Source organism: Leptodactylus fuscus (assembly GCF_031893055.1).
Source record: "Leptodactylus fuscus isolate aLepFus1 chromosome 2 unlocalized genomic scaffold, aLepFus1.hap2 SUPER_2_unloc_1, whole genome shotgun sequence".
In the NCBI taxonomy this organism is placed as follows: domain Eukaryota; kingdom Metazoa; phylum Chordata; class Amphibia; order Anura; family Leptodactylidae; genus Leptodactylus; species Leptodactylus fuscus.
Genome location: NW_027439802.1, coordinates 662,476 through 686,043, shown reverse-complemented (window position 1 = coordinate 686,043; position 23,568 = coordinate 662,476). Strand labels below are relative to the sequence as shown.

The 23,568-nt window shown below is 47.2% G+C and overlaps 1 protein-coding gene across 1 annotated transcript in view; it reads right to left on the bottom strand.

Annotated features, from left to right (window-relative positions):
• Positions 1–23,568, bottom strand: part of LOC142186322 (transient receptor potential cation channel subfamily M member 2-like) — a 44,627-nt gene that overhangs the window by 3,988 nt on the left and 17,071 nt on the right. Inside the window, exons 8-29 of the mRNA XM_075261150.1 lie at positions 22,881–23,081; positions 22,668–22,770; positions 21,123–21,244; positions 19,335–19,661; positions 18,767–18,895; positions 17,900–18,029; positions 17,677–17,822; positions 16,622–16,734; positions 16,427–16,531; positions 15,727–15,931; positions 15,251–15,369; positions 15,007–15,142; positions 14,755–14,926; positions 14,495–14,675; positions 14,066–14,247; positions 13,782–13,914; positions 8,734–8,821; positions 8,259–8,340; positions 2,945–3,102; positions 2,244–2,320; positions 1,973–2,068; positions 38–124 (exon numbers count right to left, since the gene is read on the bottom strand). Coding sequence (XP_075117251.1) covers positions 38–124; positions 1,973–2,068; positions 2,244–2,320; positions 2,945–3,102; positions 8,259–8,340; positions 8,734–8,821; positions 13,782–13,914; positions 14,066–14,247; positions 14,495–14,675; positions 14,755–14,926; positions 15,007–15,142; positions 15,251–15,369; positions 15,727–15,931; positions 16,427–16,531; positions 16,622–16,734; positions 17,677–17,822; positions 17,900–18,029; positions 18,767–18,895; positions 19,335–19,661; positions 21,123–21,244; positions 22,668–22,770; positions 22,881–23,081 — 3,092 coding nt within the window. The remainder of the gene's footprint in view (positions 1–37; positions 125–1,972; positions 2,069–2,243; positions 2,321–2,944; positions 3,103–8,258; positions 8,341–8,733; positions 8,822–13,781; positions 13,915–14,065; positions 14,248–14,494; positions 14,676–14,754; positions 14,927–15,006; positions 15,143–15,250; positions 15,370–15,726; positions 15,932–16,426; positions 16,532–16,621; positions 16,735–17,676; positions 17,823–17,899; positions 18,030–18,766; positions 18,896–19,334; positions 19,662–21,122; positions 21,245–22,667; positions 22,771–22,880; positions 23,082–23,568) is intronic.

Sequence of the window (23,568 nt, the reverse complement as noted above, 5' to 3'; positions counted from 1 at the left end):
GGAGACAGTCAGCATTCACACAAGTATGGCTTCTCACCTGGTCAACACTGGATGAAGAGAATGATTTGGTCCGAACCAGCGCAGACTCCCGACTCCCCGCAGTCCTGTTCTTCCCATTGGGTTTCTGAGAGATGGAGAAGAGAATGACCACACTTATCATCATCAGGGGTCAGAGAAGCCATGTCACTACAGCTTTGTTATCAAGAAGTTGATGTCGGATCCATCATGAAATAAGAGAGACAATATGAAGTATTTGGAAAAGGCATGATATCTTCTGAGGATGTAACCTCCACATGAAGTACCAGAGCCACATGAGATGGATGAAGGATGTCATCAAGAGGATCTACTGCCTAATGGTCAGCCAGGGAATGTCCCACCACAGGTGGCCCCTGGACTCATCATCTTACAACTGATATCTAGTAGTCACCGACCAGCCCATTATTTCTTCTGCATCTTCCACCACTTCTATAACTATAAAGCATATCTGTCACCAGTATGGGGAGCTGCAGAGCGGACTCATCAGATCATTGTAGCTTGCGGGCACATGGCTGGCCATTCAACTGTTGCATCTCTATTCTAGGAGAGCTAGTCCAGAGCTGAGCCCCTCATCACCATCCATTGTGTCAAGACGCCTAGGTGACCGACAGCACCAGTTTACAGAGAAGAATATACTTATCAGGAGGTCCTATAATGACCAGGATAGAAGAGCAGCATGTGGTAACTCAAATGGACACGAGCAGTCACCTGAGATTCTATGAGATCTTGTGGACACGAGCAGTCACCTGAGATTCTATGAGATCTCGTGGACACGAGCAGTCACCTGAGATTCTATCAGATCTCTTGGACACGAGCAGTCACCTGAGATTCTATGAGATCTCGTGGACACGAGCAGTCACCTGAGATTCTATCAGATCTCTTGGGCACAAGCAGTCACCTGATATTCTATGAGATCTCGTGGACACGAGCAGTCACCTGAGATTCTATCAGATCTCTTGGACACGAGCAGTCACCTGAGATTCTATGAGATCTCGTGGACACGAGCAGTCACCTGAGATTCTATCAGATCTCGTGGACACGAGCAGTCACCTGAAATTCTATCAGATCTCTTGGGCACAAGCAGTCACCTGATATTCTATGAGATCTCGTGGACACGAGCAGTCACCTGAGATTCTATGAGATCTCGTGTACACGAGCAGTCACCTGAGATTCTATCAGATCTCTTGGACACGAGCAGTCACCTGAGATTCTATCAGATCTCGTGTACACGAGCAGTCACCTGAGATTCTATCAGATCTCTTGGACACGAGCAGTCACCTGAGATTCTATCAGATCTCGTGGACACGAGCAGTCACCTGAGATTCTATCAGATCTCTTGGACACGAGCAGTCACCTGAGATTCTATCAGATCTCGTGGACACGAGCAGTCACCAGAGATTCTATCAGATCTCTTGGACACGAGCAGTCACCTGAGATTCTATGAGATCTCGTGGACACGAGCAGTCACCTGAGATTCTATCAGATCTTGTGGACACGAGCAGTCACCTGAGATTCTATGAGATTTCATGGACATCATCTGTCACATGAGCTTCTATGAGATCTGGACATGACCTGGCACATGAAGTTCTACGAAATCTCCTAGACATAGGTCATCATATAAGAATATAGGAGATCTCATGGATATGAGCAGTCATGTGAGGTTCTATGAGATCTCCTTGCCATGATCTACTACATGAGATCTCCTGGACATAGGGCATCACGAAAGGCTGTTGGAGAACCCTTAGACATACGCCATCATGAGACGGTGTATGGGGATTTTTTGGACATGTGCCATCGTGTGAGGATATATGAGACCTGCTGGACATGAGCAATGTCAATGGTGCCTAGAGAACAGCAATACAGCAATGGGTTCTAGATTATGAGACTGGTTTTCTCCATAAGCCTCCCCCAGGCCTCTTCCAAAGTAGCTGCTTACAAGGGTAGTCCATTCTCAATCTGATATGTCCCCAGGCAGCTGCGGAAATCCATCAAGCCGTCCATCCCATTGTATTTCCTCTTCTTCTGCTGCATTCTGTAGAGACATCACATGCTTTAGTGACTTCTTATCATCAGTGTACTAATAGTGACAGCCAATGTCAGGCATGAGAAGTTGTCACAACCCCGTCCCCTGACAGCTCTGGATTATGGTCCCACATAATAATAATCTCTGGATTATTTGGAGCAGATCTTGTGATCTTGTGTCTTACTCTTGTGCAGGGTCGTACGTCCCCCGGTCCCATCGCTCTGCATTATAGAGTGGAGGATTGTAGTCAGGGAAGTCGACCTGTAGAAACAACGACAGCTGAGGAAAGGCAACAAAACCTCCATAGACGAGCATATACAAAGCCATATACGGCTAAAAGTATGTGAACCCCTGTGCGGATGATTGGATTCAGCTGTTTCAGACACACTGCTATGACAAACCCTCATAGTAATACAGCTCATACGACCCCGGTGACTGAACACGTGGCCCTAGTATGTCCCGTCTGCCACTAAGCGCCACTGGCTGGAGTACTGCGAAGTTGTAAAGGTTTGGGGCTGTTTTCAGGGTTAATGCTGCAACCTGCAAAGGCATTCTACATAATTGTGGCATCCCCCTGTATGGGAACCGTTTGGGGCAGAGTCTTCTCCTCCTGTCTGTGCAGCGAGCCCCATAAAGGCCATTGGGAGGAGGAAGAACTCAGCCAGACCTTCTCCCCAATGTCAGGGCCTGACCTCACACATGCAGACGGTACATATGTGTACACAAGGACACGCATGCACATTTCAGGCATCTCATACGCGCACATGCTGATCCACAACACTGACTTGATAATCGCTTAACACAACAAAATCCATGTGTACATAGATGTACAGCACATGGAGAAGGCGTCCATACATACTATACATACATGCACACCCCACTTACCTCCCAGGGCACAAGCTCATCGGGCACCGGGTGACGAATAACCCTGGAGGCTGGATACTGCAGAATGCGCGAGTTCACATGGTACAGACACTTCTTATCCCCCGCTGTCTCTGGGCTTGCTGCTTCCTTTTCTTCTGAATCTGTGGAGCTGCTGTGCACTGTGTGGAGAAGAGAAGTGGCAGGACATTGTGGTGGAGACGTCTCCAGCAGGGGGCAGCACTGGGCACAGTAGTAAAAGCCCCTGCAGCTGGATCTGCTATTTCTAGCGGTAAAGGCTGGGTCATACACATAGAATTCATATGTCATTACTGATCCCAGGTTATAGCTTACATTATACTTCAGAGCTGCATTCACTATTCTGCGGCTGCTGGTAACAGACACTGGATAGACAGCCCTTCTTCATAAAATCTCTGTCTTCTGATGAAACATTCCCACGTCTCTTACCAGTCCTTATCAGACAACACTTCTCTAGTCACAGACAAAACTTCCACTTGGATCCACAATATTTCCTCTAGGCCAGGGCAGTCCTCCGAAAGATGAGAGTAATTCCCTGTAGTGGACACCACAGCTATATATATACTGCGAGGGGGTGACAGGCAAAGGGCTGACGTCCCGCTATATCTCCTCCCAGGCCTCTGACATATGTGAGGTCCGGGGCAGATCTGGAGGAGCCTCAGCACAGGGGCAGATCTAGTGTAGCCTCAGCACAGGGGCAGATCTGGTGTAGCCTCAGCACAGGGGCAGATCTGGAGGAGCCTCAGCAGAGGGGCAGATCTGGAGGAGCCTCAGCACAGGGGCAGATCTAGTGTAGCCTCAGCACAGGGGCAGATCTGGTGTAGCCTCAGCACAGGGGCAGATCTGGAGGAGACTCAGCAGAGGGGCAGATCTGGAGGAGCCTCAGCACAGGGGAAGATCTGGAAGAGACTCAGCACAGGGGCAGATCTAGAGGAGCCTCAGCACAGGGGCAGGTCTGGAGGAGCCTCAGCACAGGGGCAGATCTGGAGAAGCCTCAGCACAGGGGCGAATCTGGAGGAGCCTCAGCACAGGAGCAGGTCTGGAGGAGCCTCAGCACAGGGGCAGGTCTGGAGTAGCCTCAGCACAGGGGCAGATCTGTAGTAGCCTCAGCACATAGGCAGATCTGGTGTAGCCTCAGCACAGAGGCGGATCTGGAGGAGCCTCAGCACAAGGGCAGATCTAGAGGAGCCTCATCACAGGGGCAGATCTGGAGGAGCCTCGGCACAGGGGCGGATCTGGAGGAGCCTCGGCACAGGGGCAGGTCTCTAGGAGCCTCAGCACAGGGGCAGATCTCGGGCTCATTACTGACCCATAAAGGCTGCAGCTCTTACATTGCAGGGCAGGTCCATGAGGTGAGAGGAGTCGCCGGGTCTGTCCTGTAACCGTGAGGCCGGTGACACTATATTGCTCTGTTGTGTTGATGTGGCTGGTAGTAAGCCCCATGTATGGTTAGGTTATCTGTTCCGGTTAGTGGCTCAGACGATCAGGATTTATTTTATTTTGTTCATTTTGTGCCTGACATGTTTATTTTCCTGTTTTTTCTAAATAAACCACTTTGCTGCATTTTGTTTCCCTGTCTCTGATTGTTGGGTCCGCACCACTGCTGCTATCCAGCTATCTCCCCCACATTTTTCCTCTCCTATGTCCTGGGTGAAAACTGCAGGAGAGATTAAAAAGGAGACCACCAGCATGGAGGACTTTGTACAACAGATTGGGCAGGTCATCCTACAGCAACAGCAGACTCAGGCACAGCAGCAACAAGCCCTGATGGAAGCCGAGAGGCGACAACAGCAAGCACAAGCCCAGCAACAGGAGATGAACTTGTGGCTGATGGAGACGCTGACGCAGCTCAGGAAGGCTCTGGTGGACCAGAGGACGGCCGGAGATTGCGCTGGTGTAAGAGAGGCCCAGAGGCTACAGACCGTGGCCCGAGCTGCCATACAGAGGGCTCTACAAAAGATGATGGCCACAGACGACGTGGATGCACGTCTTCGAGTTTTTGAGCAAGTGGCCGAGCAGGAGAAGTTGCCAAGGGATCAGTGGGTCGATGTTGTGGCACCATTTCTTACCAGGGAACCTCAGAAGGCCTACTATGACCTGTGTGAACAGGAGGCTAAGGACTATTCCATACTGAGAGCTGAGATCCTGGCATGTCTGGGTGTGAACATGCACGTATGTGCTGGTAGAGTGCACCACTGGACTTTCTCTGAGAGTCTCCCACCCTGATCCCAGATGCATGACCTGCTGTATCTAGTAAAGAAATGGCTTCAGCCTGAGGAGGCCACTCCGGCACAAATGGTGGAGAGACTGGTACTGGACAGATACACCAGGTCACCTCCACCTAAGGTTTAGCGCTGGGTGGGACAAGCGGGACCTACAACAGCTGACCAGCTGGTGTGTTTAGTGGAACGGTACCGAGCCCCGAGGACCTACTGCAGACATCTCCCAGATCTGTTACCCCCAAGATTGGTAAGACTGTACTGACTACTGGAGGGGTGAGGAAGGTTGTGGTGGGAGAACGCTCAGAGGGGAACAGGCAACGGAAACTGTGAACCTTAACCCCAGGTCTTAGAATGGAGCACCGACCGTCTCCAATGTTGGTGGTGCCACGAACTGGGTCAACTGCTCAACCCTCTTGTTCGGTGGAAACTGTATCTGAACCACAAATGTGTACTGTGCCTATAGCGGGGCGTGAAGGACTGACTCTCCTGGACTCTGGTAACCCTGGTGCACCATGACCTAGGCGACCCTGCACTGTACAGTGGATAAACTATTGGGGTCTTGTGTATACATGGTGATACAGGGGGTGTCCTATAACAGAGGTCTCCATAACAACTACCTCTGGCCCTGCCTCTCACAGAGTGGGCGTGGTTAAGTCCCTGTTCCATAGGGGATTATAGGGGGGATTTTCCTCTGTTCTGGGATATGTGGAAAAAGCAGAAGTCGCCATGTCCTGAAGATGTTAATGTTGGTGATGCCTTGCCTAACCCCAACCCCTTTGATCCTGACAGGGAAACCCCAGCTGTAGGGGGGACCCCAGATGGTAATGATCCCCCTGTCTGGGTTAGCTGGTGATGCTGAAGGTCAGGAGGGAGTTCCCGAGATGCCGGAGCTCGAGGTGTCCCGGGACAATGGTGGGACTGCTCAGATGAAAGATCCTAATCTGGGTCATGTAAAAGTGGTAAATGGTGACCCCCAATATCCAGGGAGTGATAAGGGGCTCCCCTATACGTCCATGAGCCAGGACCTACTGTATAGGGGGAACCAAATACAGGGAGTGATTGTGGAGTCATTGGAGGTGCCCCGGCCCTATCAGAGGGTGGTGTTAGATTTGGCACATAAGCCGGTGTTAGGAGGACACCTGAGGTGTCTACAGCGTTTCTATTGGCCAGGAATTGATAAACATATCCAAGAGTATTGTAACTCCTACCCCGAGAGTCAGCTAACCGCCCCTGGGTCACACTTCAGGAGGCCTCTGGTACCCCGACCCATTATAGAGGTCTCCGATGAAAGAGTGGCCATGGACCTGGTAGGTCCTGTAGTAAAGTCTGCTGGGGGGCATCAGTATATACTAGTGGTGTGAGATTATACTACACGATACCCTGAGACAGATGGCCCCTACACTGCATATTCCCCCAGACAGATGGCCCCTACACAGAGCCGGGTCTATAACAGAACGCCTAAACTTAGGACCTTCAGTCCCGGTGATCGGGTCTTGGTTCCCACGGTAGAAAGTAAATTTCTGGCCAAATGGTAAGGGCTATATGAAATTATTGGAAAAGTGGAAGAAGTAATCTATAAGGTACCAGCTGGGCAAGAGGAAACCCGAACATATCTACAATATACATGTACTAAACCCTGGAAGGACAGGGAGGTGTTGGCGTCAGTAGGTGTCCCTATAAGGTTACTACTCCTGGTAGGGCTTCACCTGAGGGGCACAGAGCAGAGACCCCGTCTAAGGCCCAGAAACAGGAGACAGAAGAGTTGGTGCAGAGAAATAATGATATGTTTTCTGCGTCACCAGGACGCCCCCATGTGACAGAACATGACATAGACACCAGACCGCAGGTACGGGGTAATCTAACACCATACAGGGTACCTGAAGCTCATAGACAAGCCATAACTGAGGAGGTCAGAGACATGGAGGCACTTGGGGTAAGTCCAAGAGTGACTGGTCCAATCCCATTGTTCTGATCCCTAAGCCAGAGGGTTCCACAAGGTTCTGTAATGATTTCCGTAAAATGAAGTGTCAGAACTTGCTGCCTCCCCGATGCCCAGAGTCAATGAGTTAATGGAGAGGTTGGGACATGCCGGGTATTTCTCCACCCTCGACTTAACCAAAGGGTCTGGCCAGTGCCACTCACTAAAGATTGTCCAATATGTGACAATGAACATAACAGAGATAAAGAGAGCAGATCATGGAGGAAACCACCAACATGGCAGAGCTGAAGAGCAGATCATGGAGGAAACCACCAACATGGCAGAGCTGAAGAGGAGATCATGGAGGAAACCACCAACAAGGCAGAGCTGAAGAGGAGATCATGGAGGAAACCACCAACAAGGCAGAGCTGAAGAGGAGATCATGGAGGAAACCACCAACATGGCAGAGATGAAGAGGAGATCATGGAGGAAACCACCAACATGGCAGAGCTGAAGAGCAGATCATGGAGGAAACCACCAACATGGCAGAGCTGAAGAGCAGATCATGGAGGAAACCACCAACATGGCAGAGCTGAAGAGGAGATCATGGAGGAAACCACCTCCCCCTCCTTCAACTACAGCACACCCGCCCCTCCTCCGAGTGCAGCGCATCCGCCCGTTTTCCGCGCACAACACACCCGCCCCTCCTCCGCCCATCCTCTGCACACAAAGCACCTGCCCCTCCTCCAAGTACAGCGCACCCTCCCCTCCTCTGAGCACAGAGCTCCCGCCCCTCCTCTGAGCACCTCGCACCCACCCCTCTTCCAAGCACAGCGCATCTGCCCGTCCTCTGCACACAGTGCACCCGCCCCTCCTCCAAGTACAGCACACCCACTCTTGCTCTGAGCAGAGCGCACCCGCTCATTTTCCATGCACAGAGCTTCCGCCCCTCCTCCGAGCACAGCGCACCCGTCCCTCCTCCGCACTCTCCCAACAGCCCCTCCTTCGAGCACAGCACACCCACCTCTCCTCTGCACACAGAGCACCCGCCCTCCCTCCGAGCACCGCGCACCCACCCCTCTTCCAAGCACAGTGCACCCGCCCCTCCTCTGCACACTCCCCACCATCCCCTCCATCACCCGTATACATGATCCTTTACCTAAGATCCGGGTTTTACTGCTGAATCCTTTTTCTGTCAAGGCAGAAATGATCCAGTTCAGATATTGCGAAAACTGATCCATCTGTGGAGAGAGGATATCTGCATGACAGCAGTACAGAGTATTTCAGGAGAGGAGTGTGCTGATCTTATAGGGGAGGTGACAGGGTGAGAGTGTAGTATTATATGTGACGACCTAGAAAAGGGACGATATACTGTGTGGGGACAAGTAAAGGGGCCTAAAATTTTAATTAGGTCTCGTCACAAAACCAAAGATCACCGCGTCACCCCGCGACTCCGTGACTAATGTTGGTGCAATGACTTGCACTGTGACATGATTTTCTGATGCAGGAATGTTGCGCGGCGTGTGCTCGAGTCTCTTCTAGGTTATTTTGTGGAGCCAGTAATGTGAAGGGGGAGCCTTTCTATAGGTGACCTCAGGCAGCAGAGGGGCGACCCCTGGTAATAAACCACTTACCTGCTCCTCCAGCAGGGACAGCCGTGTCTCCAGTTGGTGGCCCATACTGCCCTTCTCCACTTTAAACAGTCGCATCATAGAGGAGACGCTGTAAGGTGGACACAAGAGGGTATGGACATGGTATAATGGAGAGTATACACCTATATAACATACGGACATGGTATAATGGAGAGTATACACCTATATAACATACGGACATGGTATAATGGAGAGTATACACCTATATAACATACGGACATGGTATAATGGAGAGTATACACCTATATAACATGCGGACATGGTATAATGGAGAGTATACACCTATATAACATACGGACATGGTATAATGGAGAGTATACACCTATATAACATGCGGACATGGTATAATGGAGAGTATACACCTATATAACATGCGGACATGGTATAATGGAGAGTATACACCTATATAACATACGGACATGGTATAATGGAGAGTATACACCTATATAACATGCGGACATGGTATAATGGAGAGTATACACCTATATAACATACGGACATGGTATAATGGAGAGTATACACCTATATAACATACGGACATGGTATAATGGAGAGTATACACCTATATAACATACGGACATGGTATAATGGAGAGTATACACCTATATAACATACGGACATAGTATAATGGAGAGTATACACCTATATAACATGCGGACATGGTATAATGGAGAGTATACACCTATATAACATACGGACATGGTATAATGGAGAGTATACACCTATATAACATACGGACATGGTATAATGGAGAGTATACACCTATATAACATGCGGACATAGTATAATGGAGAGTATACACCTATATAACATACGGACATGGTATAATGGAGAGTATACACCTATATAACATACGGACATGGTATAATGGAGAGTATACACCTATATAACATACGGACATGGTATAATGGAGAGTATACACCTATATAACATACGGACATAGTATAATGGAGAGTATACACCTATATAACATACAGACATGGTATAATGGAGAGTATACACCTATATAACATGCGGACATAGTATAATGGAGAGTATACACCTATATAACATACGGACATGGTATAATGGAGAGTATACACCTATATAACATACGGACATGGTATAATGGAGAGTATACACCTATATAACATACGGACATGGTATAATGGAGAGTATACACCTATATAACATACGGACATGGTATAATGGAGAGTATACACCTATATAACATACGGACATAGTATAATGGAGAGTATACACCTATATAACATACAGACATGGTATAATGGAGAGTATACACCTATATAACATGCGGACATAGTATAATGGAGAGTATACACCTATATAACATACGGACATGGTATAATGGAGAGTATACACCTATATAACATACGGACATGGTATAATGGAGAGTATACACCTATATAACATACGGACATGGTATAATGGAGAGTATACACCTATATAACATACGGACATAGTATAATGGAGAGTATACACCTATATAACATACAGACATGGTATAATGGAGAGTATACACCTATATAACATGCGGACATGGTATAATGGAGTGTATACACCTACAGTGTTGGCCAAAAGTATTGCCCCTCCCTGCAATTCTGTCAGATAATCCTCGTGTTCTTCCAGATAATGATTGCAGTCACAAATTCTTTGGTATTTTCTTCATTTAATTTGTCTTCCATGGAAAAGCACAAAAAGAATTGCCAAAAAGCCAAATTGGATATAATTCCACAGCAAACATAAAAAGGGGGTGGACAAAAGTATTGGCACTGTTTGAAAAATCATGTGATGCTTCTCTAATTTGTGTAATTAGCAGCACCTGTTACTTACCTGAGGCACCTAACAGGTGGTGGCAATAACTAAATCACACTTGCAGCCAGTTGAAATGGATTAAAGTTGACTCCACCTCTGTCCTGTGTCCTTGTGTGACCACATTGAGCATGGAGAAAAGAAAGAAGACCAAAGAACTGTCTGAGGACTTGAGAAGCAAAATTGTGAGGAAGCCTGAGCAATCTCAAGGCTACAAGTCCATCTCCAAAGCCCTGAATGTTCCTGTGTCTACCGTGCGCAGTGTCAGTAAGAAGTGTAAAGCCCATGGCCCTGTGGCTAACCTCCCTAGATGTGGCCGCAAAAGAAACATGGACCAGAGATTTCACCGCAAGATTGTGCGGATGGCGGATAAAGAACCGCGACTAACATCCAAACAAGTCCAAGCTGCCCTGCAGTCCGAGGGTACAACAGTGTCACCCCGTACTATCCAGCGTCAGCGTCTGAATGAGAAGGGACTGTATGGTAGGAGACCCAGGAAGACCCCACTTCTTACCCACAGACAGAAGCCAGGCTGGAGTTTGCCAAAACTTACCTGAGAAAGCCAAAACTGTTCTGGAAGAATGTTCTCTGGTCAGAGGAGACAAAAGTAGGAGAAGGCCTCAACATAGAGATTACAGGAAAAAGAGAAGAAGACGCCCCCTACAGTCAGACATGGCGGAGGTCCCTGATGGTTTGGGGTTGCTTTGCTGCCTCTGGCACTGGACTGCTTGACCGTGTGCATGGCATTATGAAGTCTGAAGACGACCAACACATTGTGCAGCATCATGTAGGGCCCAGTGTGAGAAAGCGGGGTCTCCCTCAGAGGTCAGGGCTCTTCCAGCAGGACAAGGACCCAAAACACACTTCAGGTCAGCACTAGAAAATGGTGGTGAGAGAAAGCCCTGGAGACTTGTAAAGTGGCAGCAATGAGTCCAGCCCTGAATCCCATAGAACACCTGTGGGGGAGGGGGAGAGATCTCTTGGTGGCAGTTTGGAGAAGGCCCCCTTCACATCTCAGGGGGGACCGCGAGCAGTTTGCCAAAGAAGAAGGGTCTAAGATTCCAGCAGAGCCTTGTAAGAAACTCATTGCTGGTTAGCGGAAGCGGTTGTGCGCAGTTATTGTGTCTAAAGGTTGTGCGACCAAGTATTAGGCTGAGGGCGCCAATACTTCTGTCCGCACCAGTTCTGGAGTTTTCTGTAAAATGATCAATGATGTGACTTTTTTTTCATTCTCTTTTGTGTTTTTTCATTGCAAACAAAATAACTGAAGCTATTACCAAAGAGTTTGTGCTTGTAATCATTATCTGGGGGACACCGAGGATTATCTGACAGGACTGCAGGGGGCGATACTTATACTGTATATACCCTGTGTCACTTATATACTATATAAGAGTCTGTGCTGTGTAATCATTATCTGGGGGACACTGAGGATTATCTGACAGGACTGCAGGGGGCGATACTTATACTGTATATACCCTGTGTCACTTATATACTATATAAGAGTCTGTGCTGTGTAATCATTATCTGGGGACAGCGAGGATTATCTGACAGGACTGCAGGGGGCGATACTTATACTGTATATACCCTGTGTCACTTATATACTATATAAGAGTCTGTGCTGTGTAATCATTATCTGGGGGACAGCGAGGATTATCTGACAGGACTGCAGGGGGCGATACTTATACTGTATATACCCTGTGTCACTTATATACTATATAAGAGTCTGTGCTGTGTAATCATTATCTGGGGACAGCGAGGATTATCTGACAGGACTGCAGGGGGCGATACTTATACTGTATATACCCTGTGTCACTTATATACTATATAAGAGTCTGTGCTGTGTAATCATTATCTGGGAGACAGCGAGGATTATCTGACAGGACTGCAGGGGGCGATACTTATACTGTATATACCCTGTGTCACTTATATACTATATAGGAGTCTGTGCTGTGTAATCATTATCTGGGGGACACTGAGGATTATCTGACAGGACTGCAGGGGGCGATACTTATACTGTATATACCCTGTGTCACTTATATACTATATAAGAGTCTGTGCTGTGTAATCATTATCTGGGGACAGCGAGGATTATCTGACAGGACTGCAGGGGGCGATACTTATACTGTATATACCCTGTGTCACTTATATACTATATAGGAGTCTGTGCTGTGTAATCATTATCTGGGGGACACTGAGGATTATCTGACAGGACTGCAGGGGGCGATACTTATACTGTATATACCCTGTGTCACTTATATACTATATAAGAGTCTGTGCTGTGTAATCATTATCTGGGAGACAGCGAGGATTATCTGACAGGACTGCAGGGGGCGATACTTATACTGTATATACCCTGTGTCACTTATATACTATATAAGAGTCTGTGCTGTGTAATCATTATCTGGGGGACAGCGAGGATTATCTGACAGGACTGCAGGGGGCGATACTCATACTGTATATACCCTGTGTCACTTATATACTATATAAGAGTCTGTGCTGTGTAATCATTATCTGGGGGACAGCGAGGATTATCTGACAGGACTGCAGGGGGCGATACTGATACTGTATATACCCTGTGTCACTTATATACTATATAAGAGTCTGTGCTGTGTAATCATTATCTGGGGGACAGCGAGTATTATCTGACAGAACTGCAGGGGGGCCAATACTTTTGGCCAACACTGTATATACAATCTGCACCTCTATAGCCTGTAGATAGGACACTATATACAATCTGGTGGTCACACAAGGACACAGGACAGAGGTGGAGTCAACTTTAATCCATTTCAACTGGCTGCGAGTGTGATTTAGTTATTGCCACCACCTGTTAGGTGCCTCAGGTAAGTAACAGGTGCTGTTAATTACACAAATTAGAGAAGCATCACATGATTTCTCAAACAGTGCCAATACTTTTGTCCACACCCTTTTTTATGTTTGCTGTGGAATTATATCCCATTTGGCTTTTTGACTATTTTTTTTGTGGTTTTCCATTGAAGACAAATTAAATGGAGATAATACCAAAGAATTTGTGCTTGCAATCATTTTCTGGAAGAACACGAGGATTATCTGATAGAATTGCAGGGGGGGGGGGCAATACTTTTGGCCAGCACTGTAGTATTATCAGACATTTTGGCTATATTCTACATGATATAATGTCACCATTTCACTTGGTTCCTCTGAAGTTCTTCCCATGTTCTCGGCACACATGGTCTCCTCACCTCTGCGCTGTCTCCTTCACCAGATTCTCTTGGCTTTGTCCTTCTTTCTGTTGCTGTACTTGCTGATAGTTGTCCCTCATGTAGGATTCCCAGGAGAGCAGTGATAAGTCCTGGTCCTCTCCTAGTAGACATCCTGCAATGAGTTATGGTTGTGTTGGATTATTTCAGGTCTGGGTCTCCTGCCATGTTATAGAGTAAAGCTGATGAACTATATAAAGAGAAGAAGTTATCTGAGAATGCGGAGAATAGGAAATCTGGAATGAGACATTTCTGCTTTCACTCACTCAGCACTTTGTGTCCCGGAGCAGGAAATCTACAAATGACATTCTTCAGGAGGATATAGACGTGGGTGAAGAAGATGAGGGGTGGAGGAGCCGCCGGGCGTTCATTATATTCTTTTATCAAGCCAAAGCGTTGGAACTTCCATACCTGATCTGTGTGACTTTCAATGTCTGCGAAGGTGTAACTACGGCAGGGAGAAAGGACCACCATGAGTTCTACAAGGTGACACCATGAGACCCAACCAAGTATACCAAGAACAGAGATAGGACTGGTGAGTACAATCCATTGCTCCCTGTCATCAGACATTTCAGTAATACCAATGAGTAGCCTCTTCGACTTGACCATTGTATTTAGAGATGACACCAGGACTGCAGTCCGAGCCCTCCGAGCTACAGCTCAGTCCTCTCCAGCCCCCTCGATGGGGCACCTACCTGAACATGGCAATCAGGAGATTAAGCAGAAGAATGTTGGCCAGCAGGAGATACAAGCACAACAGTATGATGGTCAGCCACTCCGGGAACAAAGTGCTGCCATTTCCATCGTTGTACACACATTTTGGCAGGCTGGGATCGGTGCCATTTTGGGAACATTTTGTTGAGTCAAAGTTCAAACCTGAAAGTGAATGTATAGGAATTATTATGTCCTCTCGGTAAATGGATCCATCTGGTTATTCACCAGTCTAGTTACTTACTGTCCACATAAGATGGAATCTGACCAAAGAGAGTGAGATACGGACTATAGATGACATTACGAAAGATCCAGTTTAACCGGTTCTCATTGGAGATCAGAATTGCCTGGTTAGCAACACCATAAGATACGATCCAAATGGCCAAAAGGAAGAGAAAGAAGAAAATGTCCAAGACCTGTAGAAGACAAATGGACAATTCAATTCTAGAATATCTTTGTCCAATGTGTCAGTCAGGGACCTCTGCAGATAACTCACCATTCGACGGAGAATAATGATCTTCGGCCCTAGAACTTTGCTGACTATGAATATGTGCATGAAGCCAATACAGAAGATCATGAAGTCCAAAGACAGGAAGACGCGACCCAAGTAGACAGTGTCTGGGCTGACCAATCTAGAAGAATAATGGACTCTCAACGACAGCGCAACTTCACCAATTGTTTAGTGCCACCATATTGTGAGGCTTTAGGGTCTGATGGTATAAATTTTATGTACCCCTCACCTGCAGATCAGCCCCACAATAAACAGCAACAGGGCCACCGTGTCCACCTGGTTCCAAAACTGTGTGATGTACTGGACAAAATTAAACACAAATCCACTCTGATCTGGATCGTATAATAACTGCAAAACAGAGAAATCCCAGTCAAGACTGCGGACGACTACCCAAAGGAGAGACAAACTATCAGGAGGAGGAACCAGCGTCCATTACAAGGTAGAAACCTTATTGTGAGGGCCAACTGGTGGGGAAACAGTGACAACAGTGGAAGGGCACAGCTTAGGAAGATGAAGACAGAGTATAGTTATGGGGATGGCCAGTGTTAGGTCCACCCCAGGTTGGTCATCCACGCAGTGTCCGGGGAATCACAGTGGGGAACAGAGAGGTCTTTATTAAAAAAAAGATCATTGACTCCTCGGCTCATGTCACAAAAAGATTTATGGTATTTCACAATCAGACACATTCTAAAACGTGGAACCAACCTGCCGCAACTCCTCGCACAAGAGGGTGAAGACCCAAGCGTACAATAGGTATTCCTTCCAGGATGGAGAGGTCTGAAAATCCATCATCAAGACATAAGCGAAGAGCCAAAGAAACCCGATATATGACGCCACGTTGTAATAGAACTTAACTATTGGGGCATTGAAGAAAGCCATAAACTTCCATGGACAGCTGTAAGGTTTCGGCCTGTGAGAGACAAAGACGTCAGCATCGGGAGGGAAAGACACCCAATAATCACAATGCAGAGCACACAAGTTACTATCACGTGTCATGGAGGGGATGAAGGCTTTTCACCATTACCAGAAGGTCCTTGCTCGAAATTCCAGGTATTGTCCTAACAAACATGAGATTTGTGAGAAGGAACCTGGGACAACGGTGTTTGTAGAAGATCCCAAAATGTGAATGTTCTGGATCAATCTGATCACCTGCCTATTACAGACATGAAGGAGATGTCTAGGAGGGAATTCCCTAAATGTGACTCTATTGGAGGTCACCACACTCCTGCCCCACCACCACCACTGATGTTCTAGTTCTTGTTGGTGGCCTGCAGGTAGTGAAGGACTATTGGTCATCCTGGACACTATGTGATAAGGAGAACAGAACTTGTATTTGTCCCATATCCCTCCTGCCATTGGTGAGCTGCCATTACAAGTCCCATCTCTTCATCTCCTTTACCCTCACCCATGGGGGCGCTGTGTCCTGTTGTTCCTCTGATGGATTCTTATGCTCTTCTGACGCTCCTTTGGGCTTCGTTCACCTCCAGGCTGGTTTGTCACATATCCTTTTCTATAATGAAGTCAATATGGGAGCGCTCAGTTCTAATAACATCACGTGAATTGGATGGAAATATAAGGAGGTTATGGGCGAGAGACCTACCGGAAAGTGATAAGACCGCTGTAGATGAGTGGGAAGAATAACATACATAAAATAATCTCAATGAAACCATTGTCCACCGACAGCCGGCCCCACCACGTCTTAGTAAGGAACATCTAGTAGGAAGAAGAAAGAAGCTCGGAATCTAAAAGATCAAGACGCCCATAGTGGCGGCCATCATGTGCACACCCCACAGCTAGGACCACCTACTGGATACCTCCACACAGGCTGACCAGGACAATTATAGTTCATGGTAAAAGTTTCTGCCCCCTTCAAGATGTACTATATTATCTCTGACCTGTGTACATTAGATAAAATAACCAATGACCTCCCAAATCCTCCACCTGACAAAATATTTGCCCCCTTTATATTTCTTCTCTGTCCAGGCTCCAGAGTCGTTGGGGGTCTCTTTCATTTTTCGTCCAGCTTCTTCATAGGGTTCAAGTAGGGACTGTGAGTCTAAAAATCCAGAATTCTGAAATGCAAACCTCCCCCCACCCGGGCTCTCTGTTTTTAGTCACAGGGCACAAACAATATGGCTGACACAGACACGTGTCCGTTGAGGTCTCCATCGTGTGGACGGCCACAGTGATCACTCGCTAAGCCTAATGTCCACTGCCCATGTGGATTATGGGGTTTAGGTAAAATCCCTTTAAGGTGCCCTTATATGAACTGTGTATACTTGTATGAATGCATCACATTAGCTTAGCAATGGTGGAACCCAACAATTTTGGCAGGACCAGATGACCTTCTAATATTATTGGGGTGTCCCAAATTTACCCTCATGGCAATTGTCATAGAAGGGTTGGGTATGTAAGATTTTAACACGGGATTGCCTACCCCAGAGATTTTTGGCAGCAGGTTATTCTACTCTCCCCACTAGGCAGAGACCACCTATAAGTGTGTGAACGGATGGAGAAGACAAGCTGCTGGCCTAATGAGTATTCAGTCGGCAATTACCGAAGGTGAATGACCACCTGACAACTCCAGGCACAACCATCGTCTCCCCCCTAGGTGAAGGCCCACTTTATACCTGCATAAACATGAAGGGCACACACCTGTACTCCTCCGTGAGACATGAAGCTCTGAGCTTGGGACTCCTGAGCAAGTTCGAGACTGGTAGTTTTACCCCATTTAGGAGACACTCGGATCAGGAGAAGTTCTGCTCGTTTTTCATCATATCGATAACATTCAGAGAAGACTCCTGCTCAAAAACACAGAACTTAAGATGACAAATGGCAGAAGTAGCCTGCACGGCTCCGTAATGGACATTGTTCTCACCTACAGCCCTCTCCTCATAGACATCAGCCAAGGCCTTCATCTCATCTATAGTTCCAGTATCGTCCTCCTCTTTAGATAGAGCTTTCAGGATCTTGGTACAAGCTAAAGCCCCAGCGATACAGTCCTGACCCTGAAGGAAAGGAACACAAATGACCGAACTCAAGAGAAGACCCACAATGTGTCCTCAATGTAATGTGCATTAGGTGCTGGGTGGGAACACAATTGTGCCCCTCTGCCTTGGCCCATCTCAACACCCATTGAGGAGACAAAAATCTGAGTTTTTGCTTCTGGTGCTACATGGCGTAAGAATTCAGAATCTAGGTACGTAACCTTTGTTATGTGAATATTAGAGAGGTCCACCAGGACTTTTGGATTCAGATAGGAAATGCACGGCAAGTTGGATGATACGGAATGGTCTCTTAAAACCCCAAAATATAATTCCCATAAGCCAGGGAAGGTCTGTACGAGTAAAGGAAAAACGACCTTTCCTGGGCTCCGCCATGGCATTCTTGGTTGTTCTGGGATTATTCCTGGCTTGGGCTTCTCTTGTCCCCAGGTCCAATCACAGGCCTTAGCAAGGACCTGGAGGCCAGAGAAGATGGCGCACTGCCTGTGAAGAAGAACTGAACACCCAAGAAGGTGACTTGTTTTTTTGTTTTTAATTTAAACAGACCTTTCTGGCCACCAATTATTATATTCTGGGGCCTAAAGAGACAGTATAATAATTGTCAATGGCAAATCCCAAAAATTCTTAACCAGATGGCGATGAAGCAGTTTGGCCATGTCTAGTAGTAGTAGCAGCACAGTGACCATTGGGATGTAGGAAGGTGTAAGGTCCCGAGGTCATATCAACTTAGAAGAAATCACCTGACTCCAGATGATATCTGCAAGATCCTTCCGATTCTGTACAATGCACCATAGGAGAAGATCGCGCACCGGATGCTCCAGATGCTGAACCTTCTTATGTTTCTTCATCACGGCCACTTTAACATTCATCTGAAATGTAAGAGACGCAATATGTATATATGCAATATATGGGCTGTAGTAGAGTTGTAGTATTATGGCTCACACCAACTGGAACATCTCCTGGAGGTCCCGAGCCCACCACGTCCTGGGCACACAATGACTGGTGTAGAGGGAGGACATTAAGGCACATTCTCAATCCCCGATCCTCACCTCAACCGGATTTTTTTGTTACAATGCACACCAGTTAGAATAGAAATCTACATCAGTTCCCACCTGGCACTAGGACTCCCGACAGATTTATGAAAGGGCCGTAACCTCTTCATGAGTCTCTCGGTTCCTGCTCCAGTCAAGCTATTCATTAGGACTGATGTACGATACGCCAATCTTAATACATTTGTGCCGGTACGTAGAGAGAGATGTGAATACATCTGATGGTGTGTGCATGTCCTCCTACAGCCTAGATGTTCACCTTGATGTTGACCTGAGCATGGCTTATGCGATGCTTTCCTTCCGGATACAGGGCTTCAGAAAGATCTCCCAGAAGCTCCTCAAGGACTCGGGACACATGGTATAAGTCAATGGTGGGTCCAACTCTCTTTCTTGATCCTTCCCCAGCCGCCATTCTCTCCAGCTTGGTGTGAATAAGACTGGAAGGGTCTGTGTTATTGTATAAGTACGTGAGAGTGTCCCAAGTGACGTATTCTGATAAACTCACTCCACGTTCCAAGAAGAGGCGGACAAAGGAAGGCTTATCCTCGATCAGCGACAGCGTCAGACTGGGATGCAGATCAGACGGCTGAAATACACAAAAGCTGTCCTCAGAGACACAACAATGTCCTTAACCAGTCCCTGTGCTTTCCATAAACTCTGTGTAAATGAGTATTAGGGGGATCCTACCGTTATACGGTGTCGTGTATTATGACGTGCTTCTTTCTCCTCTTAGCGGGATTGATCCCTACTCTCTACCACTATTAAACCGACTGTCGCTCTAAACATCCTGCTAAATCCATCTGGAGACAGACTGCAGGTGACATGACGCAGATCAGACACTCTCTATGACATCTCGAGCACGTTCCCTCACATCAGTACCGCTCAGTACACACTAGGACTACTCTAGTACTGGATCGCCCCATCAGGACTCTGGGAACTCCCGATTTATCTGTCTCTGCTCCTGAAGCTCCTGCCTTACCACAAGGGCCGGCATAGGGCCATCGGCCATTCAGTAGCTTCACCAGTGTTGGTCTTAGCTGATCTTAGTCACCATTTGGAGTGACCCCAAATCCCTGACTATCCCCAGCTGGTTTGGGTTCCATTGATCTTGTCCGATGGGCGCGTCTCTCCTATATTAGGGGGTGAGGCCAGTGCTATATATAAAGAGCCTTCTACATATGTAGCTCCTGCTGTCTTATAACTGGTGACCACCACATTGACCTGGACACCAATACCCCCACCATTACATACAATAGAAATGAGGGTTATCTTCATTACCAATCCTCGTACCCTGGGACTGACTGTATTATTGGTGGAATGGGTCACTTTGGGACATTCACCCTGTAGCGCAGCTGGTGGTTACCCACGGTCGAATTGTCTAAGAAAATGGCCAAGATATTATAAAGAATCTGATTTAATCTCAATATTTATTGTCATAATTAAAACCCAGACCTAAATCAATAAGAACAATAAGTGGTGAACCGGTGCTGAATACTCCGAATCTCAGAGTCCTCCGGGCAATGTCTATAATACTGCAAAGATCTGGTGTCCGTCCCCCAGCCTGATCTAGAAGCAGGATACATATAGATATAGCGCTCAGTTAGGACGTGACGTAGGACAATGGTAGAGTCCAGCTGGGATAGCAATATGCAGATGAGGCTGCCCAAATCTACGACCTCTCACCAAGGACAGATATAGAACACGTCTGGCGATTCGTGTCGCCCATATGAGCTCTCCTCTAGAATACAGCACATCACCAGATTCATCAGGGAGTTTAACAAATTAATGGAGAAATAAGAACCTAACCAAAATAATAGAGATACTGCGGTGAAAGCCGCAACCCCTATGCCCTGATGGTGGCCCCGCCACCTCACATGTCTGTAACCTTAGAATGATTGCATAAGGATATAAATGTGAGTAATAAGGAAAATACAACAACAATGGAAAGTATCAAGTGTGATATATGGGGTGAAGGTGGAGGATATGGGCCGGAGACACCCAACACTGGACAATAGTAATGGAGGACTCAGCAGGGCAATGATTTTACCTTCCAAGTCCAGTCTTCAGTAAAGATCTGTGTCTCAGCAATATCTGGCCGGTTCCAAGACACAGCGAGTTTCAGCTGATGATCCCAGTTTTCTTGTCCATAGTAGTCAGGACTGTGAGATGCTGCAAGACAAGGACACGAGATTCCAGGTCGCCATTCCAAGGCTCTGATTTTTCATTGATACCAATATAACTCTTGAAGTATGAGCAATGACAGAGCTGCCACTAAGACATACACATGACATGTGCCACCACCATGTCCACCGGCCTCAGGCATGATATCACATCGGCTGTGGTGGAACAATACCCTACAATACCTATCCCCATCATTATAGGACCTGGAGTCAGGAGGAAGGACTTGTGTGAGATGATCCCTGGGTGTGGTGGGGGGAACCAGGATAATCAGGATAAGTAATGTGTGGACCTCCAGAAGAGTGGACATAGAGGTGAGAGAAGGACTTGTGTGAGATGATCCCTGGGTGTGGTGGGGGGAACCAGGATAATCAGGATAAGTAATGTGTGGACCTCCAGAAGAGTAGACATAGAGGTGAGAGAAGGGCTTGTGTGAGATGATCCCTGGGTGTGGTGGGGGGAACCAGGATAATCAGGATAAGTAATGTGTAGACCTCCAGAAGAGTAGACATAGAGGTGAGAGAAGGGCTTGTGTGAGATGATCCCTGGGTGTGGTGGGGGGAACCAGGATAATCAGGATAAGTAATGTGTAGACCTCCAGAAGAGTAGACATAGAGGTGAGAGAAGGGCTTGTGTGAGATGATCCCTGGGTGTGGTGGGGGGAACCAGGATAATCAGGATAAGTAATGTGTAGACCTCCAGAAGAGTGGACATAGAGGTGAGAGAAGGACTTGTGTGAGATGATCCCTGGGTGTGGTGGGGGGAACCAGGATAATCAGGATAAGTAATGTGTAGACCTCCAGAAGAGTAGACATAGAGGTGAGAGAAGGACTTGTGTGAGATGATCCCTGGGTGTGGTGGGGGGAACCAGGATAATCAGGATAAGTAATGTGTAGACCTCCAGAAGAGTAGACATAGAGGTGAGTGAAGGACTTGTGTGAGATGATCCCTGGGTGTGGTGGGGGGAACCAGGATAATCAGGATAAGTAATGTGTAGACCTCCAGAAGAGTAGACATAGAGGTGAGTGAAGGACTTGTGTGAGATGATCCCTGGGTGTGGTGGGGGGAACCAGGATAATCAGGATAAGTAATGTGTGGACCTCCAGAAGAGTAGACATAGAGGTGAGAGAAGGACTTGTGTGAGATGATCCCTGGGTGTGGTGGGGGGAACCAGGATAATCAGGATAAGTAATGTGTAGACCTCCAGAAGAGTAGACATAGAGGTGAGAGAAGGGCTTGTGTGAGATGATCCCTGGGTGTGGTGGGGGGAACCAGGATAATCAGGATAAGTAATGTGTAGACCTCCAGAAGAGTGGACATAGAGGTGAGAGAAGGACTTGTGTGAGATGATCCCTGGGTGTGGTGGTCTTGGACAAGGATACCCTCTATAGTGGTGTATGAGACGGACACTGACCTTTGAGTAAAGCCTGGAGGATAGCGACATCCATTCCTTCATCTCCTACTTTCTCTTCCCTCAGGATGGTCAGCAGAGATCCCATTCGCACAATGTCTTGAATCTATAGAAAACAAATCATGAACAATGTAAAGACGCCTCTTCATTGGCCGATTGGCCAGGGCCCAAGCGATGTTCTTCAGCCTGTGGGTTTGGCTGTTTCTCGTGTGTTACCTTCTTGGTCCACATGATAATCTGAGCTTCTGTGAAACTGTCATAAGTGTCCTGGAAAAGGTTCCTCAGTTTGTCTTTAATAAGGGAGATGGTAATCTTTGAAGAACTAAGGTTTGCCACTTGTGCGATGATATCGGCCACACGCCCAGATCCTTCCACAATGACACACGGCGTGTTATTACACATGGAGCTGTAGATGGTCTGTAGACAGAACAATGCACTGACTTCATATGAAGTTGGAGAGAAATTGTCTCCAAACCCATTCACTGTCCTCAGCGAAGGAACAAGCCCTCGTTTTACGACACCTTAAATTTAGCTGCAATGACCTCCGACCACAGTGGTCCACCCATATGTACACATCAGATCCTTCATGGTACTGAGAACTTGGCACAACTTAGTCCTTTGTGTAGAGTCGCTGACCTGAATGGACTGTGACTTACACCAGTGTCAGATGTTCAGTGCCAGAAGCTTCTTGGCATTGTTGGCTGTGATCTGGGGCCTTTCATTCTGAAGGCTCCACCAATGTACCTGTGACATATCAAGTGATCAGTGTGGCTGAGTCATCCATTGCACTGAGAATCTGTCCTGAGATTCCCAAGGAGAACTGAAGAACCTGAGATAAAGCAAGCGCTTAAACAAGAATCATTGACCCTAAGAATGAAGTGACAGTGAGATGAATCTAGAGAGA